The 25,669-nt window shown below is 38.5% G+C and overlaps 2 protein-coding genes across 14 annotated transcripts in view; one reads left to right on the forward strand and one right to left on the reverse strand.

Moving 5' to 3' along the window:
• Positions 1–9,483, forward strand: part of SLC10A6 (solute carrier family 10 member 6) — a 28,209-nt gene extending 18,726 nt beyond the window's left edge. The window contains exons 5-7 of the mRNA XM_038582207.1: positions 346–521; positions 3,324–3,481; positions 7,882–9,483. Of these exons, the coding sequence (XP_038438135.1) occupies positions 346–521; positions 3,324–3,481; positions 7,882–8,096 (549 nt within the window). The 3' untranslated portion in view covers positions 8,097–9,483. The remainder of the gene's footprint in view (positions 1–345; positions 522–3,323; positions 3,482–7,881) is intronic.
• A 5,365-nt stretch (positions 9,484–14,848) lies between these two features.
• PTPN13 (protein tyrosine phosphatase non-receptor type 13) overlaps positions 14,849–25,669 on the reverse strand; it is a 203,241-nt gene continuing 192,420 nt past the window's right edge. For 11 of the 13 annotated variants that reach the window (XM_038582199.1, XM_038582196.1, XM_038582202.1 and 8 more), the window contains 5 exons: positions 24,825–24,915; positions 22,678–23,015; positions 20,114–20,329; positions 18,129–18,191; positions 15,333–15,529 (listed from right to left, as the gene is read on the reverse strand). In XM_038582199.1, coding sequence (XP_038438127.1) covers positions 15,434–15,529; positions 18,129–18,191; positions 20,114–20,329; positions 22,678–23,015; positions 24,825–24,915 — 804 coding nt within the window. In that variant the 3' untranslated portion in view covers positions 15,333–15,433. Of the gene's footprint in view, positions 15,530–18,128; positions 18,192–20,113; positions 20,330–22,677; positions 23,016–24,824; positions 24,916–25,669 lie in introns of all 13 variants that reach the window. The other 2 variants (XM_038582194.1, XM_038582203.1) reach the window with 2 other exon arrangements.

Consider the following 25,669-nt stretch of genomic DNA (forward strand, 5'->3'; position numbering starts at 1 on the left):
TAAGGGTGTTCGAGGCTTATTGTCAGATGTCATTTGTTTCATGAATTTGTCCTATCCTTGAAAAACTCCATTACTCAATCCTTCTGGCAAAATCCTCTACTTCAAGCGAAAAAATACTGATCATAAAATAAAGCTTAGATTTGTGTTGAGCCTTACCAATTTCCAGCTTAGCCAGGTCAGTTGATAGGTTTCTTTTCTATAAAATGAGATTGGATTTGGTGGTAAATCCTATCTTTGTTCCAAAACTTCTAGGTTCTCAGCTTTTTAGAAGCAGTGATGGACTGTTCCAAATAGAATGAAAAGACCACAATGTTTACATGTACTTATTTTATTGGTTTGCTTTAGATTGGGGCCATTGTTGGTGGGGTCCTCCTTTTGGTGGTCGCAGTTGCTGGTGTGGTGTTGGCAAAAGGATCTTGGAATTCAGACATCACTCTTCTGACCATCAGTTTCATCTTTCCTTTGATTGGCCATGTCGCGGGCTTTCTGCTGGCACTTCTTACCCACCAATCTTGGCAGAGGTACAGTTTAATTATCCGTACACTTTTTTTGAGGAGGATAAAGTAAACACTTGGCCACTGGCAGGCTTTGCTGCCAGGCTGTGTCAGGAGACATTAAGAGTTTTGACTAACAAGGTGGACGGAACAGGACCACTCATCATAAAGAGGGAGGAAAGATGATGGTATTTCTCATGTAAATGAGAACAAAGGCCAGATTGATGGGAAATTGTAATCTGTGAAATTAGGATTGGGGTGTTAACACCATGTGTTGAAATCTGGACACATTTCTCTTCTTATTCTAGTAACTAGATAGGGGTGAGATGGTTTCCTTAAATATAGAGATCATTCTAGGGCATGAGCAAAATTCAAGAGATTAAGCATTTTTCCATGGTTTGTGCTAAATTCTATAAAAGTGCTAATTATAAAGGGGAAGAGGAGAAAGAACAAACTGGAGATATAAAATAGGAATTTATCTGAAATATGATCATTACAAGTTAGGGCATATAATTTATAAATTTGTGAAATATTAAAAATGATAATACTCTGTTGTTATGTCTGTGGATGAGATGAGTATTGACATACAATGTTGGAGGGAACATAAATTGGCATAAACTCACTGGAAGGCAATTTAGTCATATCAATAGCCTCATAAATATTTATAGCTGTTCACTCAGTGATTTTACTTCTAGAAATCTGTTCTGAAGCTAGGACTACCAGATAAACACACGAATATTGATGTGCAAGGATGTTAATTGCAGTGTTATTTATAAATATAAAAAAGGCAATTTAAATATCTAACAATAGAGAGATATTTAATTCATGATGTGTCTATATGATGGAATATGATGCATCAATTTTAATGATTTTGGAAAATACTTAAAAGATAACTTTAAGAGAAAATAGAAAATGGGATGCATTTTGATTCCCAATTTGTGGAAAAAAGCAAAGGAATTTTATCATGGAAAAATACTGGAAGAAATACACCATATGCTAAGTGTTTAATTTTGAGTAGTAAGATTAAGGCTAATTTTTAGTTTCTAAATATTTTCTTGCTATATTTCCTGAGTTTTTCAATGAGTATGCACCACTTCTAAAGTCAGAAAAGAATTATTGAAGAAAAGCGAACTTGGTAGTTGAACTTCAAAGGTGGAGTTTGAGGAACAAAAAAGCTTAAAAGATAGATTTAAATAAAAGAGAATAGAAAGTAGTATGCATTTTGGTTTTTATTTTGTAGAATAAATCTGTTTCTAGTCTACTTGGGAAACATTTAGGATTATCCCAGGTACTGGGTGAGGCTCTGCCTATTGTATGTCATTTACTTTTTTTTTTTTTTTTAAAGATTTTATTTATTTATTCATGAGAGACACAGAGAGAGAGCGCAGCAGAGACACAGGCAGAGGGAGAAGCAGACTCCATGCCTGGACTCCAGGATCACGCCCTGGGCCAAAGGCAGGCACTAAACCACTGAGCCACCCAGGGATTCCCTGTCATTTACTTTTTTACTACAAGCCTGAGAAGTAGTTACTATTAGTAGCTTCAAATCCTTCATAGACATTAAGTAACTTGACCAAGTTCATGGTGAAGTTACAATTTGAACCAGGATTTATTAGCCAATAATTCAGAACACAGACTATTGAGTGGCTGAAATATAATTGGGTCTTTTTTTTTTTTTTTTATAATTGGGTCTTGAGAGAAAGTATTCCTATGGCAAAATGTAGTTAACAATCTTGTTTTTTTCATACCTGATGGCTTGAGAAAGATTGGGATTGAGATATTGCATTTACTTTGTGAATGGTCTAGGTGTGAGGTCCAGGGGTCTGAAAGGAGTGCGTGGCCTAAAGAAAGCATAGCAAGCAAGAGAGTAAGTAGAAAGAAAATAAGAGCTGCAGAACTTGCGCTGTACCAATTCTTTCATGCCCACATTATATCTCCCCTTGTTACCCCCACATTCCAAACCAGCTTGCATAGAGAGGCTGGTTTATATTTGGAAACACCTCTTTCCTCTCTTCACTTCCATCTATAGAAATCTGAAGACCCTCTCTAGAACTTGGAGACAGATGAGACTGCTTAACCCAGCCCCCAACGCCCTGCTTTTGTCATCCTTTTACTCCCTCCAGATTTTTCTTTTTCAAGTGAGGTTTATCTCTCTTTTTGCAATTAGAAAACCAATAAAAGTACAGAAACATAGAAAATAGAAAAGTTGTGTTCCTAAACTCTTTCACCAAAGAGTTTTAGACATTTGGTTTTAGACATTGATTTTCATTTAGGGTTTTTGTGTTTACCTTCAAGTGTTGTTTCATATCTCTAATTCACCTTTCCATTCTCCTATCCAACTCTCACTCCACGCCGACTGGCTTATGGCATATGCACTGCCTTCTAGTAGACACAGCTCATACCTGTCCCTGGAACTTTAATTGTTGTCAGTGTCCCATGGTATACGCCTCTCCCACCATCACTGTTTCATTCACTTCTGTCTCTGTGAAGCCTTCTCTAGCCATTTATGCCACTTTTCTGAATTTCTATAGCATCTCCTTGACCCTCAATCGTATTTTTTAGTGTGTTGTTACTGGACCTTTCCTGTGTGTATATCATGTCTCTCCATTCAGATTCTTAGGGCAGGGTTCCTAGGGTTCTGTTCTGAAGTGCCCCTCAGCAGGCCACCTACAGAGAATGCAGACTCAGCAAGTAATTATTAAATGAGTGGCCTAAACATTTTTACTGGCTTAAGCTCATAGCTTACATTTTTTGCTATATAGAAGATTAAAATTTAAGAGGAGTCCTTATTGCTAGTATGTAACTCTCGAAAACATTTTTCATTGGTAGGTGCAGGACGATTTCCTTAGAAACTGGAGCTCAGAATATTCAGATGTGTGTCACCATGCTCCAGTTATCTTTCACTGCCAAGCAATTGGTCCAGATGCTTAGCTTCCCATTGGCCTATGGACTCTTCCAGCTGTTGGATGGGTTTCTCATTGTTGCAGGTAAGGAGAGTCCCCACTGGTTAGATTTGATTGCAAATTGTCAACTCAATTTACTACTTTTTCAGTCTGAATATGCGTGTGCTACTCTTGTGATACATTGTTAGCTTGACATTTCTGGGAAAAAGAAAGTGTACAAACAAGTTCCTTTGCTTTCATAGCAAATATTAAGAATATGTGAAAATAAGCTTATAGTTATAAACAAATATGCTTCACAAAAAACAATGCATTATTAGAATGTGGACTCTAGGACTTGATATGTCTCCATGAGCAATAATTTATCTTCAAAATGACATTTGTTATGTTTCACCAAGAGCCATGAGGTCTTCCAAATGCCAAGTTATTTCACAATGCTTCTGTGACTAAGAATTATGCTGAATGGTTGTGAAATATTTTCCAACTATAAAATATAATACATGCAGATATTGAAATATGTATTTGTATACATATATATGGGATATATATTTATCTATACAGCCAAATATTCATCATTTTAGAGTCAGCCATTACGTAGTTTCACAGAAAGTAAATTAAAAAAGATATCGATAGGGTACCTGGGTGGTTCAGTCGGTTAAGTGTCAGACTCTTGGTTTTGGCTCAGGTCATGGTCTCATGGGTTGTGAGACCAAGTCCAATGTTGGGCTCTGCACTCAGTGGTTGAGGGGGTGGTCAGCTTAAAGATTCTCTCCTTCTGCCCATCCCCTCACTCTCTCTCCCTCTGTCAAGTAAATCAATCAATCAACTGTTAAAAAAGAGACATCAATATGTGTATACACATATTTTAATCTTGGGCCATTGTAATTTTCACTGTTATCAGGAAACAGGGTCTGAGTTCTATTCAATGATACTGATACAATTGATTACTCATTTAGCAATCAACATAAGAAGTACTTGGGGTTTAATTTTACCACAAAATAAGAGAAATCTTAGCAGAATAAAACTTTCTAGTCTTAGGTCTAAGTTTTAATTCCTTCTCCTTAGTGAAATTGTGAGGGAAGGAACATGCCTGGCTTGTTCCCAGCTATCTTCCAGCGCTCAGGAGAGCGCCTCATTGCAAGCAGGCACTCCACAGGTGTTGCTGGCTGGCTGACTGAATGAAAAAATAAATGAGCCACCAGTGGCCTGAATGATGTATGAATGGGTGAGCTGTCAGTGACCTCAATCACAAATGATCCATTCCAGAGAGACATAGCCATTTTGATACATTGAGTTATTTTGCTCCATAGTTTCATCTTTTTTTTTTTAAATGAGGTATAATTGACATACATTATATTAGTTTCAGGTGTACAATATAATGATTTGTATTTGTATATATTATGAAATGATCACCACAGTAAGTCCAGTTAACATCTGCCCCATATGTAGAGGTTTTTTTTCTTTGTCATGAGAACTTTACAAATTTACTCTCTTAGCAACTTTCAGCTGTTTAATACAGTATTATCAACTATAGTCACCATGCTGTACGTTGCATCCCCATGACTTACGTATTTTATACCTGGAAGTTTGTACCTTTTGATTCCCTTCATTGACTCCCCATCCTTCCCCCACCAGCACCCACCTCTCTATTCTCTTTCTTCATGAGCTTGGTTTTGGTATATTGTGTTTCCATTTTTGTTTGTCTGAGGTGTTTTATTTCACTTCTGATTTCTTTGTTGACCCATTGGTTGGTCAGTAGCATGTTGTTTAGTCTCCACATAGTTGTGAATTTTCCAGTTTTCCTCTTGTAGTTGATTTCTAGTCTCATACCATTGTGGTCAGAAAAGATGCTAGATATGATTTTAATCTTCTCAAATTTGTTAAGGCTTGTTTTGTGGCCTAACATATGATCTATCCTGGAGACTGTTCCATGAGCTTTTGAGAATATGTCTTCTGTCGCTTTTGGATGGAATATTCTGTATATATTTGTTAAGCCCATGTGGTCTAATGCATCATTCAAGGCCAATATTTCCTTATTGTTTTCTGTCTGGATGTTCTATCCATTGACTTAAGTGGGGTGTCAAAGTCCCTTGTTACTGTATTGCTGATAATTTCTCCCTTTAGGTTTGTTAATATTTGCTTTATATATTTAGGTGTTCCTATGTTGTCCATATATATTTACAAATGTCATATCCTCTTGTTGGATTTACCACTCTTATCATTAGGTAATGCCCTTGTCTTTCTTTACAGTTTTTGTTTTAAAGTCTATTTTGTTTGATATGAGTGTAGCTTACCCCAGCGTTCTTTTGGTTTCTACTTGCATAAAACATCTTTTTCTATCCCTTCACTTTCAGTATGTGTGTGTCCTTACATCTGAAGTGAGTCTCTTGTGGGTAGTATAGAGATGGGTCTTTTTATTTTATTTTATTATTTATTAATTAAAAAAAAGATTTATTTATTCATGAGAGACACAGAGAGAGAGAGAAAGAGAGAGAGAGAGAGAGAGAGAGGCAGAGACATAGGCAGAGGGAGAAGCAGGCTCCACGCAGGGAGCCTGATGTGGGACTCTATCCTGGGACTCCAGGATTACACCCTGGCCAAAGGCAGGTGAAGCGCTTAGCCACCCAGGTGTTCTGAGATGGGTCTTTTTAAATCTATTCAGCCACTCTGTGTCTTTGATTTGGAGAATTTAGTCCATTTACATTTACAGTAATTATTGATAGGTATGTACTTGCTGACATTGACATTCATTGTTTTCTGGCTCTTTCATAGTTCCTCTCTATTCCTTTCTTCTCTTGTTCTCTTTCACTGTGGTTGGATGACTCTCTTTAGTGGTATTCTTAGATTCCTTTCTCCTCTTTTGTGTTCTACTATAGGTTTCTGCTTGGTGGTTACCATGAGGCTTACACATAACAAATTGTATTTTTAACAGTCTATTTTAAGTTGATAGCAACTGAAGTTTGAACACATTCTAAAGCCCTACATTTTTATCCCCCTCCATGTTTTATGTTTTTGAGGTCATATTTTACATCTTTTTATTTTGTGTATTTCTTTTTTTTTTTTTTTTTTTTTTTTTAAATCTTTTTTTTTTTTTTAATTTTTTTTTTTTTTTTATTTATTTATGATAGTCACAGAGAGAGAGAGAGGCAGAGACATAGGCAGAGGGAGAAGCAGGCTCCATGCACCGGGAGCCTGATGTGGGATTCGATCCCGGGTCTCCAGGATCGCGCCCTGGGCCAAAGGCAGGCGCCAAACCGCTGCGCCACCCAGGGATCCCTTATTTTGTGTATTTCTTAACTTATTATGGTGGTTATAACTATTTTTTTACAACTTTTGCCTTTTAACCTTCATACTGGCTTTATAAGTGATTAATTCACTATCTTTCTATATGTTTATCTTTACCAGTGAGATTTATACTTTCATATATTTTCTTGTTACTAGTTAGCACCTTTTCTCTTCAGCTTAAAGAAGTCCCTTTAACATTTCATGTAAGTGTTGATGAATTCCTTTAGCTTTTGCTTGTCTGGAAAACTCTCTATTTCACCTCCACTTCTGAATGATAACTTTGCTAAGTAGTGTTCCGGTTGGAAGTTTTTTCTTATCAGCACTTTGAATATATCATACCATTTCTTCTGGCCTGCAGCTTCTGCCTGAAATTCTGCAAATAGGCTTGTGGGGTCTCCCTGTATGCAACAAATTGTTTTTCCTCTTGCCACTTTTATGATTCTCTCCTTGCCTTTAACTATAATACTTTAGTTATAATGTGTCTTGGTAAGGCTCTCTTTGAGTTTGTCTTATTATGGTTTTTCTTGGACCTGGATGTCTGTTTTTTTTTTTTTTTTTTTTCCCTGCCTTTCAGTTTGATGCTCTAAAATGAAGAAAGAGTCTCTTCTATATAAACTTCTGGGCACTTTTCAAAGGGTGCTCCTGGGCTGAGGCCTGGGGCAGGTGAGTCGGTTTGCAGTTTCTCCATTCAGCACACCTCTGTGCTTCAACTCTACCAGTTGGTCTTATTAGCCAGATGTTTTGGGGGTTCATCTCTCAGATGCCTGTCTAAAAGTTGGGGTGCCTGATCTGGGATATAAGTCCTTTGCTTCTGAGGGTGAAGCTCCATGTTTTGAGTTCCCTCCTGATAGTGGGTGGCCCTGTCTGGGGTGGTACTTATGCTGAGATTTTATCTCAGTCTTTCCTACCCACTTCTGTGTGGTTTCCCTCCCTTTTGTTGATGTGATGGGGTGGTTCTGATAGTTTTTTTTCCCCCCAGAGGAATTTAGTGTTCTGTGGGAGGAGCTAAGTTTAAGATCTACTTATGTTGCCTTCTTGAACCAGAACCCCTAGTTTCCATCTTTTTGCCTTTCTTTTTCCTCTTCATTTTTGTATTTACACATATATGATCTAAAGCATACAAAGCCCCAGAGTACATGATGCCACTACATTACAGTCTTTGCTAAAGTTATCTTTCAATACTTGTGTGTTTCAACACCTAGCATACAAGATGTACAAGAAGAGATTGAAGAATGAACACAGAAAAAGGGACACAGGTTGTGCAGAAGGCTGCCATAAAAAGAAATCCAGTTCTCCTAAAGAGACTGGTGCTTTCTTGGAGCTGAATGAAGAAGTTGCCATAACTCCTGGACCATCAGTTGCAGTGGATCTCCACACAGCTCTTGAACCAAGTAGCCACATCACTTCATGTACCTAGTAAGGTTTGCTGGCCTGGCTGGTCTTCATCTTCCTCAGTGGCCAGTAAAGAGTGCAGAGTTGATGTGTGTATCTCATTGGCAGGGCCTCTGGGAATATTTGAATATTTATATTTTCATGTGGTTTGTGAATTGTTATAGGATCCATTTTTGGGAATCTATTTGGCCTGTTCCTGGGAGCTTTTTTTGGGGGGGAGGGTTGCACAATATATTTATTGGCTGCTGTGTGTGTTCTTGTCTTCCTTTGCAGTGAAGAGTAACACTTGTTGTCATGTGAAGTCTTCCTGGATTAGATATAGCCTCCCACTGCATACAACTTTTATAAAAAAAATGTGGCCATTTTTTAAGGGCTTGGAAATCTTTTTTTGGATTATAGATATAATACAAGTGTAGAGGGAATTAATGACCACTTGAGGTTAAAATGTGAATGCCCCGTATTTTCACTTCCTCATGATAGGCTCATGTATAGCCTTCTAATTTTTGTTTATATCATTTTGAGAAACGTTGAGATCATTCCATATATACTGTCTCATAAGTCACTTAATGACATATTATGGAGAATCTTGACATGTCAGTCTTTGTTGACTACCTCATTCTTTAGAACAATGGCTTCATACATAAAAGTATTCCATTGCATCGAAGGACTATAATTTATTTAACCATTCCTTATTGGTGGGCATTTAGATAGCTTTGAACTTATTGGTATTACAATGCTGCTACAAATACCTGTACTGTTGTGCAAGTGTTTTTGGAGGATCACTTCCTGTGACTTGAATTGCCAGGCCAACCTCATATTAAAATGTTGGACAGGCTGCTGTCCAGTGATGTATAGCAGTGCCTGAGTGGGGTTGGCTTCCCACAGTTGCACCAGTCTAAAGAATGATCAATTCTGATTTGTAAAAATATCTCATTTAAAATTGCACTTAAAAAATGATGAGTGAAGAGTATTTTTCATGATTACTTGCCTATTCATGTCCTTTGCCTGCCTTTCTATTGTACTTTTTCCTTTTTTATTGATACATTGTAACCTATTATGGATATGACCCTCTGTCTTGTTTTGTGAAGATTTTACCTACTTTTAATCTTTTATCCTTTTTCTGTCTTTTGCCATATAGAAGTTTTATATTTTTTACATATTCAGCTTTATTAGTCTTTTAAAAAATGCTTTTTGACCTTCATATCTGTCAAATATTAGAATATTTATATTTCTGTGTGTATTATGAATTGTGATAGCATTTCTTTTTGAGAATATATTTGGTCCCTTTGCGGGAAGTTCTGTTTGGGGGTTTGCATGATGTATTTACTATCTTGCTGTGTGTACTGTCTGGCAGTAGGTAAAACCCATCCCCCTCTATTCTTACATTATTAAAAATATTTCCCATATATTTTTCTATGACTTTTATGGACTAAATATGTAAATGTTTATTCCATTTTGAATTTACGTTTTTGTATAGTGTGTTAAGAATATAATTTTTTTATGGTTAATTAATTGTTCCAACATCATATATTGAATCATTCATCTTTCCTGATTTGAAATGCCACCTTTCTCACACAACTTCTTATCTAATGTTTTTGCTGGGACTGTATTTAGTTTCCTTTTGCTCTGTTTTTCTGATTTGTAAGTTTTGAAATACGTGAGAAGGAGTATTGTCTAAGATTTAGTGTTTTACAATTTTCAATATTTCCAAGAACCTGTGGATTAGTATAGTGAGTATTGGGGCATTTTCATGACAATTAAGAACAGCTCTGTGGTGATACAGAAACAGACCCATTAGGTATCATAAGTATATTTATATGGAAAAGAACTATGCAGGCTGTGACATGTTAGTTCTCAACTGCTGCTTTATTTCTTGAGGATTCCCATTTGTCTACCTGATAAATGTGTGTGTGTCAAGAAGCTGGTGTGCTGTGTGCAGGCACCTGGGACATGTAGCAGTAACAAGGCAGGAAGAGTTCCTGCTGGCATGGTTCGTAGTCTAGTGGGAATAGATCCCTGCATTGAGCAGTCAGTGGAGTTGGGCATTAACAGAAATTCCCCATTCTAAAATGAGTATTATGGGCGGCCCTGGTGGCGCAGCGGTTTAGTGCCGCCTGCAGCCCAGGGCGTGATCTGGAGACCCTGGATCGAGTCCCACATCTGGCTTTCTGCATGGAGCCTGCTTGTGTCTCTGTTTTTCTCTCTTTCTCTCCCTGCATCTCTATGAACAAATAAATAAAAAAATCTTTAAAAAAAATAAATAAAATGAGCATTAATATGAATTTTAAAGAATCCATAAAAAAATGAATTTCTAAATTGTTTTTCTAAATAGGCACCTAACTCAAACTGGTGAAATCCAATGCTCCAATTCTGAAAACACGGAGTATGTGGTTAGTATCTACCACAGTCAGGACAGGTCTGGGGACAAGACCACCAAAAGCCATCCTTTAAGACAGTCACAACACAAATCAACGTGTAAGGGTTTGAAAGTAGTCTGGTCAGAAAACTGCCATCTTCAGAAGTGGTTTGTAAATGTGTCACTGAGAAGTTGAAGCAGTCACGTTGTCCTGGAGGCTACACATTAGCATGAGGAATGTAATGAGGGGGGGCAAAAAACTCCAAATGAATAAAAATTGCATTTTAACTAATTTACATAATCTGGGTTCTGAAAGTTGGTGCGTATATGAAGCCCAGAAGTAGGGCCGGAGAAATAATGTTAAGAAGGACTTCAGCTCCATGTCTGGAAAAGAGCTGCCAGAGAGCTGAGGCCACATAGCACAGTGGGAAGAACACGGGCTCCTTGCTGTATCCCACGTAAAGAGCCAGGGCACCTTGGGAGCTCTGGGTGGAAGTTAGGTGGACTTGGAGTTGAATTCAAGCTTTGCTCTGTGGGCAGCACTGGGCAAGTGCCACAGTTCATCCTAGACTACACCCTGGCCTGACCCAGTTTAATAAGTCATAGTTTAGCCTCTAAGCAGCCTTCTGACCTGCCTTTGTACTTTGCCCACCGCACGGGACCCCACGTGAATGACTACTCATTCCACAGGACAGAGCAAACCTAAAAAGTTGGTAAAATAGCTTATTAGTGAGTGTCCCGAGTTTGCTTAGCGTGACCTCTAGAATACAGTTTGGGGTGAATGGAGAAAATGGATGAAAATAGGTAGTCGTCTTCATGAAGCTGAAGACCACTTATAAACACTTCCTGTCTGTGAATTCTCAACAGTTAAAAATTCAGATGTTTCTGGGGTCAGGAAGATCTTAAAAGATTGACAGTGTTTGCTACTAAGGAATGGCAGAGCTGAAAAGACACACGCTGCTTGCCTGCTTGCTGCTACCCTGTATCTACTGTTTCCAAGATTTTGTTCAGGACAGCAGTGTGACTAGCTGAAAATAGCTTTCCTGAAAGTAGAGATGCCTATGTGACACAGTTCTTGCTAATAAGATAGAAATCTGCTGAGTGATTTCTGGAAAATTTCATTTTCTTGCCCTAGGCACTGATTGATCCTTTCTCCTTGTCAATCCTATTTCCTTCCTGGAATGTGGATTTAGTAGCTGGAGCTGAGGCAGCCATTTTCAGTGAAGGCAAGGCCAGGATAATTCTGTATCTGCTGACAATCTTGAACTATAGACTCAACTCCAGCAACTGCATACTTTTGAACCTGCTTTCTTAGCGAAAGAAATGTCCAATTTGTAGATGGCCATTTGGTTAGTTTTTGGCAACTTGTCAAATGCAATTCCAAATTATTATATTACATTTGCTTTGGCTTTAAAACATTATGCAGGTTAGGACACCTGGGTGGCTCAGGGTTGAGCATCTGCCTTTGGCTCAGGGCGTGATCCTGGAGACCCGGGATCGAGTCCCACGTCTGGCTCCCTGTGTGGAGCCTGCTTCTCTCTCTGCCTGTCTCTGCCTCGCTCTCTCTCTGTGCCTCTCATGAATAAATAAATAAAATCTTAAAAAAATATTATGCAGGTTAATGTATAATTTGTTACATTTATCTCCACCATAACAAAGTCCCTTGAATATTTCTGAATTACATAAAATGGGATCACGTTCTTTCACTGCCAAGGTGTCTATCACCAGAGGATAACTTTGGTGAGCTGTTCTTTTAATTTCTTGGATATATCCACTTAAATTCTAGTTATTTTATTTATTTTTTAAAAAAGATTTTATTTATTTATTCATGAGAGAGAGAGAGAGAGGCAGAGACACAGGCAGAGGGAGAAGCAGGCTCCATGCAGGGAGCCCGACGTGGGACTCGATCCTGGGTCTCCAGGACCAGGCCCTGGACCGAAGGCAGGTGCTAAACCGCTGAGCCACCCAGGGATCCCCAAAATCTACTTATATAAAAGAGATCTAGCATGCTATCTGAAACCACAGATGTGAACACTTGATTTTTTTTCTCAACTATTTTTCTCCTTTAAACATGATAATTCAGAAATATTCTTATTTTTTTAAAAAGATTTTATTTATTTATTCATGAGAGACACACACAGAGAGAGAAAGGTAGAGACACAGGCAGAAGGAGAAGCAGGCTTCCTGCAAGGAGCCTAATATGGGACTCGATCCTGGATCCTGGGATCATGCCCTGAGCTGAAGGCAGATGCTCAACCGGGCGTCCCTAGAAATATTTTTATTAATGGCATTTACCAAAAGTTTTGATTTGGGGACAAATGCTGTTTCTAGATTTGCAATACTTAGGACTATACTTAAGAAACTTTTTTTTTTTTGTTGTTGTTGTTGTTGTTACAACACACTTCGGTTTCTGTAGCACAGTTGTCATGGGGAAAGAGCTGTTCTGGCCACCTTGTTTCCCAGCTTCTTTGCACTCGGGGGCACCTTATGGCCAGTTCTTGCTGATGGAGGGAGTGGCAACGATGTCCTTTGCTTTTAGGCCTGCCCACCTCAGAAAATCCCCCATGGGTGGTCCTCTATGCTCCTTCCCCTTTCTGGCTAGGGGAATGGAGACAATTCCCAGGATGACCTTGGAAGTTGTGTGTTGATTATAGAAACTCCATCAGCCTGGGTTCCTGAAAACTGGAGAGAGAGCCATCTTGCCGAGCTGTTCCCCTACTTAGAACTGTTAGATACATGAGAAATAAGCTCCTATTAGGTTTGAGCCATTACATGCTCTGGTGTATATTTTATAGTACTTGGCTATCTAATGTGTTAAGAGCCACATTATATTTATCCATTCATTTGCTATTTGAGTGCCTCCATGTGCCACTCTGGCTCTGTGGCCTTGCCATGCGAACGCCAAGTGCTTTATGACCAGAGTAGTCCTAGCAAATGTCTCATCCCATTCCATGGTAGTGGAGCCAGGTCCCAGATGAGGGCGGTAACATGTTTGCTATAATGAAGTTTCCATTCAGGGGTTGTAAACTGAAACCACATTTTCTTGCCACAGTTTCCATTTCCTAGCTACATTCTTTCCAGAAAAAGGATCCTTCAGTTTTCCCCTCTCCCATCTCTGTTGACTGCAGATGATAGCTAATCACCTCCAGCTGTACTGGCTCCCAGCGCCCTGCTGGCCTGGTTTCCTGTGCTTGTGACAGGAAAACAAGGACTCCGGATTCCAACGCGCTCAGAGCAGAGGTTTCCAAATATCTTTTAAAGCAATAGAAACCTTTTCTTTCTTTTCAAGTGAAATCTTCAGCTACAATGCAATCTATAAAAAACTGATCTGATTGAAGTAGGAACAGTGGTGGTGATGCTTCTCTTGCCAGATCTGGAGCTACTTCAGATCGGGTGGGCAGTCAAATGTATGGCTGTGGGGCTCGGTGCACTTACTGATACATCGTGCCCTCAAACAACCTCTGATACTGAGGATTGGGTTCCAGCAAATCATTGCACTTGGGTTAGATCAGAAATTCAAACTTACTAGTTCCAACTGGTTAGTCCCACGAGCACGAATCAAGCGGTCTCCGGGGTTGCACTGGCATCACTCACGGCCGAGGGGAAGACTGCTGCTCGCGAATTAGGACTGAGGGAAACGTGGTCCGGGTTGCGAATGAGAAGCAGGCTCTCCGAGGCAGATCTCTTTCCCTTCAGGCAGAACCAAATATAACCTCCCAGGAAATGTGATACTGTTTTCTTTTGATTACCCCTTGTCAGCTTAGATATTCTGAGTTTTACCACAATTGGAACTTGAAAGTATCCTGATTTATGCATCAGGTACAGTAAGCTGGCACCATTCTCAGGGAGGCAGAGGGGAGATGGAATGAATGTTCTAGCTCCTGTTGGTCAGTACATGACCCTCATGTCAGACCCTGATGAAGATCTACCAGGGTTTCTTTTTTTTTTTTTTTTCTACCAGGGTTTCTAACCACACTCTTGGTCCCTCTGACTGGCATGACTGGGACCAAGTGGGGAGACAGGAAGTTGGGGTCCAGGAGTTCTTGCTTCCCCTGGGGCCTGGGTGTTGTTGAGAAATAACACAGAGGGGAGGTGGGTGGGGGAATGGGATAACTGGGGGATGGGCATTCAGGAGGGCACGTGATGTAATGAACATATGCCATTGATGAATCAATAAACTCTATCCCTGTAACTAATAATAAACTTTATGTTAACTAATTGAATTTAAATTTAGAAAAAAAAGGAAGGAAATACACTGAAGGGGCACCTGGATGGCTCAGTCCGTTAAGTGTCTGACTCTTGATCTCAGCTCAGTTCTTGATCTCAGGGTGCTGAGTTCAAGCCCCTCCACACTGTGGGTAGAGCTTACTAAAAAAAGAAGAAAAAAAAAAAAAGAAAACACGGAAAATGTTTGCACACACTTTGGCTTGCTCATATTTTTTAAGATGCATTTTTATTTACAAAGTGAGATGATGTATAACAAACATAATGAAGTTACAAATGTATCTGATAACTCCATTTTCATGAAAAAGTATATAAATATATTACAGGAAATTCCATATAGTAAACATCTGCTACTTTTTTCTATGCCAGTATTACTGTCATTTAAAGCTTAAATACTGGTTTCAAGTATCCCCTATAAAATAATTCTATTAAAATACTGGAAAAAAATTTTGCTATAAACAAGATTGGTGCATTAAAAATAGACTTGGTGTGTCCTTGTAACATCAACTATAATCAAATGCTTCCTTGATCATCCCTAACATGTGCACTGTTCAGTTAGTGTTAAAAACTTTTAAATTCTCACAGGTTAAAGTAGCTGTAAAAATACAGCAGTTCGGCATGACTTATTGTTGTGAAGAATGCCCCTCTAAGGTAGAGGAGAATAAGGATAATGATACTGTGTGAACTTGCTGCCTGTGATCTTTATTTTAAGCAGAGAACAGGAACACCTGTTGGAGGTTTGGAGAGAGATGAAGAAGCATCCAGAGGCTGTTCTTTTCACGTTACTTCAAAAGCTGTGGCTGTTCTTTTTGCTCTTCTTCAGTTTGAAGACGTGTCAGTACATAAAGGATGACTTGATAGCAGAAAATATATTGATCCTATGGCCAAAAAAGAGAGAGAGAGAGAGAGAGAGAGAGAGAAAGTAGGATGACTCTAGATGTATAATGTGAAACACACACACACACATACATTGTGTTGGAGTAATTTTGAAAATATGGAAAAATTTTGTTATAATGTTTAATATAAGAAGCAAGATATAGAATTGTATAGTGTCATAAAAATTATAAGAAACAGACAGATTGAGAAAATGAGGAGGGGAAAAGCAGCCGTGGGAGTGAGTGGGTGGGTAGGTGGAAATATCCCAGAGTCCTGACACTTTTTTGTGCTTTGGTAATATTTATGATTTGCTCTTATAATGGAAAAATAAACTTCCTACAAAATTTCCTCTAGATTTATTGGACTCATCTTGATGTTTTGAAATGTCAAGAAATTAATACCCAAGAAGCTACACAAAATAATGTTCTTTAATATCTGGAACCAAAGAATATGGAAATCAAAGTTTTTGGAAAATTAACTTTTTTTTTTTTTGGTGAAATTACTCTGTTAGTTGGTGGTACCAGGATCTGAGTTTTCTTATTACACTCTGCAAGGAATTAATGAGTCTGAAGGTAAATAGAAAAAATTCACAATACACTAAATGGAAAGAAATAAAACAACTACAGTTGAATCTCATTTAAAATAGTTGCCTGTATGTGAGCATTCATGCCTGTGTGCATGTGCTTGGCCTAAAGACTGTAAGAATGTTGCCTAAAACATGAACAATTCTGAAGAGTAGGAATACGAGTCATCCTTTTATTTCCTTTCTGCTCATCTGTATTTTAATTTGTCCACATTTGCACATGATCATCCATGACTTTCTCTCACGCTACAAACAATCCATTAGCAAACCTACTTCACTCAACGTCCTCTTTTCCCTATATCCACACTATTCTGGTCTGGGCCCACTGCCTGCCACCAAACTGACCTCCCTGCTTCTAACCCTGCATCTTCCTCCCCAAATCGGGTCTTATTTTTGCACAGTAAACACAGAGCACCTTGAAAATGTGAATCAAATCATGTCAGTCCACGCTGATAATCCTACAATGCCTCCATTTCACTCAGAGGAAAGCCCAGGCCTTGGTCCCGTCACCTCCCTCTTCTCACCTCAGCCACACCGGCCATGGCCATTCTAAAACACACAAGGCCTGCTCCTGCCTCGGATCTCCACACAGGTGCTTCTTTCTGCCTGAGATGCTCTTACTCTCAAATAGCCTCATGCCCTCACTGCACTTCCTCCAAATCTTTGCTTTAGTGTTAACTTTCTCAGTGTTGCTACCTGACTTAAAATACCTCCCCCAGTCAGCCAAGACTCCTCCTCTTTGCCTAGCTCTATTTTTTTTTTCTTCTTCCTCTAAAGCACTTATTACTTTCAAAGATCCTATATAACTTACTTGGTTAACCGGCTTAATATCTGCCTTCCTCATCACCACCCCATGAGAAGATCTTTGTTATTCTAGCAGGGATCTTCGTTCCATTCACTGATGTTCTCCAAGTACTCACAAGAGTGCCTGGTCCATAGTAGGCAGATAAATAAATTATCTGTTAAATGAGTGAATTTCCTAGGTCTAAGGAACCCAGGAAATATACAGACCGGTATGCTTTCTTTACCTAAAAAATCTGTAAATCAGGGGCAGCCCGGGTGGCTCAGCAGTTTAGCACTGCCTTCAGCCCAGGGCGTGATCCTGGGGACCTGGAATCAAGTCCCACGTCAGGCTCCCTGCATGGAGCCTGCTTCTCCCTCTGCCTGTGTCTCTGCCTCTCGCTCTGTGTCTCTCATGAATAAATAAGTAAAATCTTAAAAAAAAAAAAAAGTGTAAATCAGCTTAATATTTAGATTTAACTTGAATAAAAAATATATGAAGGGAAAGTGGGCAAATTTTAATTTTAAAGATAGTAAACTTCTATATTCTTCAAAAGGTAGAGAAATGTGAATTTATAGATTTGTAAAAATAGCTTCCATGTCCCTCCTCACAATATAAACAATAAGGGGAGGGAGCTCTCAGAACAGGCCGAGACTCTACACGAGCAGTTCCTGTAGGTCAGTGGGTGATAGTAACCCATGGTTTGATTTAGAGAAATGAAAACTCAAAACAGGAGACAGAGCCACCCATTCACTCATCCCCAGGAGTGCCCCCTCCAAGCTAAGCACCGCCAGCCTGTCTGCCTTCTGGACTTGCTGTCAATGCTGCTGAATCCATTCCCTCTCAGGGAATTTCTGTGGCAAGAATGGTACCTTCTATATCCTTTTAAAGTTGGAAATAAAGAACACCTCTAATTATACACTATTTTCTACCACCCCAATGCTCCCCCCCCCCCCCCGCCCATGCTGCCCCGTTCTCTGTATAGCGTTCAGTGCAGATACGGCATTTCTTCATTTCCTGTATTTAAATTAAAGGCAAAATTTAAGTGAGATAGCTTTAAAATATTTTCATTCTTTTTCTGAATTAGTCCTCATGCTTAAAAAAAGGTCCCTTATCACCACAAACCTTTGGTTTTATGTAATAAAGTGGGGACCCTTTAAAAGAGAAATGTTTTAATCAGAGTTTGAAAACATCAGAATCTTCATGAAAATCCTCATTAGGAGACCCCAAGACTCACCTCTGTCTGAACCATTCCATGCCTTTGTAGTCTCATGCAGCGCACTAAGTCAGAGATGTCAAACTGCCAAAGGAAACAAGGTTTGTATGTTAGACAAAAAGGGTTACCGAATTTAAACCCCAAAGATTCCATACCTCGTTCTCCTTCTCCTTCTAGCAGTCTTGGGAAACTGTTCTGTACAAAAGAAGTCAGTGGACTGACTCTGCCATCATTTGATAATTTTATTTATGATATTTTTAAGAATTAGGGGAGGTGATTCTATTTGAAAATCCTGTAACAACAACCAAACAAAAAATCCCCAACAGAAATTCTCTTCCCTTTGGAATCTGACTACTTTCTAATATCACCATTTAAAAGAAACAAGGCAAACTACTTTTCCTACAGTTTGCTTTTCAGAATGACATTCTTGATCTTTTTTTATTTTCACTGATATTAACAATTTGAAACAAGGGAGAAATAAACTGTTTTGTTTTGTTCCACTTAAATTATTATGGTAGATACGATAGTGTGTGAAGAGCAAACTAGAACTGCTTTTAACTGAAATTCTTTAAGAGACAATGATTTTAATTGCTTACGTACAGTAAGATTTCTAACGTTTTAAGTGAGGCTTATACTAATTTAGATTTTAAGTAAAATTAAACTCATCAATTGTGTTTACTTAGTAATATTTTTAAAAACATTTTATTTATTTATTCATGAGAGAGACTGAGAGAGAGAGGCAGAGACACAGGCAGAGGGAGAAGCAGCCTCCCTGTGGGAGCCCAACGTGGGACTCGATCCCGGGACCCCAGGATCATGCCCTGGGCCGGAGATAGATGCTCAACCACCAACCTACCCAGGCATCCCACTTAGTAATTCCTTAAATATACTATCTTCTGTGCTTATATATATATATATTTTTTTTTTAATAAAGATTTTTATTTATTCACTTGAGAGAGAGATAGCACTAGTTGGGGGAGGGGTGAAGGGGCAGAGGGACAAGCAGGCTCCCCGCTGAGTAAGACTGATGTGGGGCCTGATCCCAGGACCCCAAAATAATGACTTAAGCCAAAGGCAGACACACTTTACTGAATGAACCACCCAGGCGCCTTATTTTTTAAGTAAGCTCTACACCCAATGTGAGGCTTGAACTCAAGACCCAAGATCAAGAGTTGCATGCTCTACTGACTAAGCTAGCCAGGCACCCCACTGCTTCAATATTTCTATCCTTAAGTGTGATAGTGACACTGACTTTATCTTATACAAGCCTATACTGTAAAGAGTAAAATGCAATACTGTAAAAGGGACTTTTTGGCAGAGAGAGAAAAAAGAAGCAGGCTCCCTGAAGAGAGCCTGAAGTGGACCAGATTCCAGAACTCCAGGATCACACCCTGAGCCGAAGGCAAGACGCTCAACCGCTGGGCCACCCAGGTGTCCCTGTATAAGGGACTTTTGAGCACATGTTTAAAACTGGTAAAACAAATATGAAATTGAAGTATTATTTCTTTTTGATTATGGTCTGGGCAGTTTTGAACATTACTAAAATACAATTTGATATAGCAAGAGAATGAAGGCATTAATTTTTTTAAAAAGATTTTATTTATTTATTCATGAGAGACATAGAGAGAGAGGCAGAGAGAGATGCAGGCTCCAAGCAGGGAGCTGGATGTGGGACTCGATCCCAGGAATCCAGGATCATGTCCTGGGTCTAAGGCAGGCACCCAACCACTGAGCCACCTAGGCGTCCCCAAATGAAGGCATTCATAAAAGCTACTAAATAGAGGTGCCTGGCTGCCCCGTTGGTGGAGGATGTGACTCTTCATTTTAGAGTTGTGAGTTCGAGCCCCATCTTGCGTATAGAGATTACTTAAAAAAATACTTAATTCCCTCCCCTGCCCCAAACCCCTGCTAAATAAGAAAATTCCAAGATCATAACACGCTATTAAAAATTAGATTCCACTGTTATTTCTGGCTGAATGCTGGTTCAGTCTGTATCTTGTACTCACTTCAAGATCTTGACTGATTAATCCTAAGACCACATCTATGCATATCAGGGTCCCTGAACGTCCAATGCCAGCACTGCAGTGTGTGATGATTGGGCCGGATCTATGAATGTGTCTCATGTAAGAGATAAAAGTAAGCAAGTCATCTGGCTGAGAAGGTGTATCATGGTCTGGCCAGGCAGTGAAATTCAGATGAGAAATATGTCGCATCTCTCCTGTCTGAAATTGTACATCAAAAGAAATAGATAAATATTATATTGTTCACATATATGTTTTAGTTCTTATTAATACACTGTCCTTCAAACTTTGACTTGCCCAACTGATCAAATCAAAAGAAAGGCGCTAGAGACAAAAACAGTACATCAAACAACACATGGAGGGTCTTTATCAAGGAGGTTGCTAAATCCACATTTTAAATACTGGTGAAAACTACTTTTTGAAACCCTAAAAGCAAATTACATTTTAATATGAATAACAACCTTTTCTAAATTGCTGTACTTCATATTCACTCTGGATAAAAGCCAAAGTCATTGCAATGGCTTACAAGCCCTACATAATCTGACCCAGCTACTTCTCAGACCTAACCTGCTCCTTGTGACCACTTTGCTCTACCTACAGGGAACACTCTGTGGTTCTTTTTTTTTTTTTTTTAAGATTATTTATTTATTTATTTATCGAGAGAGAGAGAGAGAGAGAGAGAGAGAGACAGAGAGAGAGAGAGACACCGAGGGAGAAGCAGGCTCCATGCAGGGAGCCTGACACGGGACTCAATTCAGGTCTCCAGGATCATGCTCCAGGCAGAAGGCGTTGCTAAACCACTGAGCCACCCAGGCTGCCCTGCCTGTGGTTCTTTAAAAACACTAGGCACAGTTCAGGTCAGGGTCTTTGCACTTGCTCTTTCTGACTGAAATTCTCCCCCCACCTCTCCACTGCCCCATCCCTGTGGCTCAATCAACTCCTTTAGGATTTTTTCCACAGCAACATCAACACTAATATTTCCTCATTAGCAAGTTAACTCCATGAGGTCAGGGATTTCTTTCTGTCTGTGTTGCTAACTGCTGAATCTCTAGATTTCATAACAGGGCCCGAGCTCTACAAGCCATGTGTTAATTAAACATATCACTTAAGGAATACTGAACAATTGTGTTAGCATAAGTAATCGATAGGCTGGTATAAATGAACAAGAAAGTATAATCTTCAATTCTTTATAAAATCACATCAAAAACTATGAAGGAGGGATCCCTGGGTGGCTCAGCAGTTTAACGCCTGCCCTCGGCCCAGGGCGTGATCCTGGAGACCCGGGATCGAGTCCCACGTTGGGCTCCCTACATGGAGCCTGCTTCTTCCTCTGCCTGTGTCTCTGCCACTCTCTATGTGTGTGTCCCTCATGAATAAATAAATAAAATCTTAAAAAAAAAGACTATGAAGGAAATCATTAGGCTATATTTACATGTGACCAATGGACTCAAGTCAAACCCCAAAAGGAAACCAATTACAGTGGACCCTCGAACAACAAGAGTTTGAATTGTATAGGTCCACTTATACAAGGATTTTTTTTTTTTTGTACAATACAGGAAATATTTTCCTTATGATTTTCTTAACATTTTCCTTTCAGTAGCTTACTTTGTTGTAAGAATCAGTGTATATAATACATATAGTAAACAAAATATGTGTTAATTGACTATGTTATTGGTAAGGCTTCCAGTCAATAGCAGGCTATCAGTTAAATTTTGAGTCAAAAGTTCTACATGGATTTTGGACTGCATGGAAGTCAGTGTCCCTAACCCCTATGTTGTTTTAAGGCGTTAAGCTTGTATTACTGGAGTTGGGGTGGGGGTGGGGAGGAGGGTGAAATTGAGGGGGCATGGAGGAGAGTAAAAGTAGCAGTTTTACTTAAGGTGTATCCACTTATCTAATCCATGCTAAATTGATTCAGTGGTTATGTGGCTGCAGAAGGAATTACCCAATGACAAATATTTATGCTACAATTGCCCATGTATTGCTAAATATGTTGTGTTTATAGGGGAATATTTGCTACCTGGAGATTTTTCAAAAACAGGTTATTTCTTTTTCAAAGATATTTCATTTATTTATTCATGAGAGACACAGGGAGAGAGGCAGAGACATAGGCAGAGGGAGAAGCAGGCTCCATGCAGAGAGCCTGATGCAGGACTCGATCCTAGGACCCCAGGATCACTCCCTGAGCTGAAGGCAGATGCTCAACCACTGAGCCACCCAGGTGTCCCTAAAAAACAGTTTTATTCACTCTTTTTAGAGATGATAGCACATAGCTTCTGAGCCATTCTGTTCTATCAGTGAGCAAAGGATAATGGGTGGTCACTTTAAAGCCTGTATTCTCATTTTCATCCTAATACAGTACATACTGGAGGAAACTGGCAGAGTCTGAAGAAGGTCACAGTTTAGTTTCTATTAGGTCAAAAATAGTGGGTGACATTAGTTCCAGTGAAATAGGAAGGTGGCTCTCACTCAGAAATACATTGACGCTATCATGGAAAGTGTCCAGGCCGACATTCTAACCAGGAGATGGAAAGATTTAACTCACTTACCTGAATCTCTTCTAGGGCCATTGCCCTTACTACAAAGCCCTTCAGCTGCTGCATTCTCACGAGAGCCAGCCGAAGCCTGTCATTGACCATTGTTGTTTGGCCTAGGATGTTAGGCCAATAGCGCTGGCATTTGATTTTTTCTCCTTCTACTTCTTGGGTCATCATGGCGATCACTGTAGATTTTTGTTCCCAAATCATCTGCCAGAAATCTCCAACAGTTGTAGGGAGAGGTCCTTGGCAGGCAATGTAAACGAACTCTTCTTTTCCCACTGGTATCTTAATGAAGCTGGCGTTGATATAGCCACCCTCATCTCCAAGAGGCACTCTTGTAGCATCATCTGTGAATTTCCCACCATAAAACAGAGCCATGTATATCATGCATTTTGTTTAAGGAGCCTTATAAACAGGGGTCAAAGATTAGGAGAAATTCCTCAGAACCATAAATGAAATAACAGACACATTTTAATAAAGGTATATTTCAAATTACAGTAGAATTGTTTTATATTTACTCATTTTACTCTTGTTACAAGTATATTTAAGATGTCAACTCAGCAAGTTTCTGACAATTTGAGGTTATTTATATAGATTTAGTTGAAAATTAAAATTAATAAATAAAAAAATATATCAATCGATACATTCAGAACTTCTTAGTAAGTTCCAAGAGAAACAAACATAACTTTGCTACTTCTTATCCAACCTTATTTTATGATGATAATAATGCTCAATTTAATGAATGACAATGCCAAAAGATTATTTCATAAAATAAAAATTAGTATTATAATGAAACTATCTAAGTACTTACTACAAATTTGCATAATTATTTCTTGTTCATCTAATTAAATTATATTCTTTTAAATCAGCAGCCAAAATAATAAACACAATAAATAAAAAGGCAGCTCACTTTATTCTCTAGGCATATAGGCTTCTATCTTTATCCGATGTAATTTCATAGTCAAAATATAAATTTTTAAACCAGTGAAAACTATATGTAAGCCATTTTATCCAAAATAATTAATTTGTACGTACTTACATATCAGAAGCAATTTCTACTTAGAGCATTTATAAATTTAATGGGTAATTTCTATGATTATCAAATTGACTTCAGTAATAGGCTTCAAAATCCTGCATCAGTTGCTCTTCTATCACTTGACTTCTGTCTCTTAGTCCATGGAAACAAATCCACTCAAGTAGTTTTGGATTTACGGCTTATCCCATTTGAATTTGAGAGACTAGTCTGGCCCTTTTTTTGGTGGTGGTGGTAGAGGCTGAAATAACTCCCACTTACTTTATGCTCAATCATTATTACTTTCATTTTTATTTTATTTTAATTAATTAATTAATGATTTTATTTATTTATTCATGAGAAAAACAGAGAGAGAGGCAGAGACACAGGCAGAGGGAGAAGCAGGCTCCACGCAGGGAGCCTGACGTGGAACTCAATCCAGGGATCATGCCCTGAGCCAAAGGCAGACGCTCAACCACTGAGCCACCCAGGCATCCCATTACTTTCATTTTTAAAATGCTAAGATACACTTTTCACAGAAAGTTTTCCAAAATAAATTTTTTGTCTTCCAACTTGGTTGAAAAAATTCTGTTGTATTATTTATTGCATGATTTATCACTATTGATTCTGTTACAGTTCTTTGATTTTAGGACTTCTTGATAAAGATAGGATCGTTGTATCATGCACAGTGTAATTCAATGTGCTAATATATATATAAATATGGCTTATGATTACTAAGAAGTTGCTAAAAATAAGCAAAGAAGTTGCTAGACATTAATATTTTGGCTATATCCATTTATAATTAAAAAATCACATGTTGATTGGTAAAATGGTAAAATGTGGGTAAGAAGAATTGCTTTTTTGCTCTTCTAGTGTCTGAGACAATTCAAACATTATAGTTGGCTCAACCATTGAGCCACCCAGGTGCTCCTAAGATTCTTCTGATTAATTTTCAGAATACATAGATAATTTAAACAGGAATTCATGTTGTATATCTAAATGTATTTGTTATTGATGTAAGCCTCTGAATATGTGCTTCTGTGTATATATGTACACTTGTGTGAGAGATAAACTAGCATAAAAATTTTAAATCAGTTCAAACTATATTAGACATACATTTGATTTGAAACCAAATTAAACTTACAGGGAAGTATATTTTTATATCGGTTCTTTCTTCTGTTTTCCTTAGTTTGTCCAATTAGACATTGATCCAAAGGTTTTAAATCTTGAAGATTCTGCAAGGAAAAATAGAAATAAAATTAAATTTGATAAGCAGTAATTCAGCCATAATTGCCAATGCTTTAAATATGCAGGGTATAAAATTGGCTACTGATCAAGGCAGATTTGAGTGTTAAGAAATAGCTTATCCTGTAAAGATAAGCTAGTCTAAAATCCCAATACTACTTTGAAATACCAGTTGTTGAAATATGTTGCTGCAAATATCTTTAGCATGTGGTAGTCAACTTTGTGAGGCTGCACTTCGTAACTTTATTTTAAAGTTCAGTTTAAAGAGGTCTATAATTGTATTTTAGGAAAAAAACCCCACAACAACTTATAAAAGCAACTTTGTCTTAAAGTAATGAGCTGCAGCAGAATTTCTTGACAATATTGTCTGTGGGGTCATGGAATAATCCATAGTAGAGTTGTGGTGAGACAGTCCTAGGTTTTAAAGTCAACTCTCACTTTTCATTCACTCAGTAATCCATCCTTTTATCCCTCCATCCATCCAAATATATATTAAAAATACCTACTAGATACAGGACACTGTAATAAGTGCTGGGAATACAGTGGTGAGAAAGAAGGTATGATTCTGGTTCTCCTTGAGCTTACAGCTTATCGGGAGAAAGAAGCAGTAAAGAAATAAATACTGTGATACATGCTTTGGAGCAATTAACAAGCTGTTATTTTAGAGAATAATAAAGATCTACTTTATAAAGGGTTGTGATGGCAGGTCCTTGGAATGGTGACATTTAAACGTAAGCCTTAAAG

Source organism: Canis lupus, chromosome 32 (assembly GCF_011100685.1).
Source record: "Canis lupus familiaris isolate Mischka breed German Shepherd chromosome 32, alternate assembly UU_Cfam_GSD_1.0, whole genome shotgun sequence".
Lineage (NCBI taxonomy): Eukaryota > Metazoa > Chordata > Mammalia > Carnivora > Canidae > Canis > Canis lupus.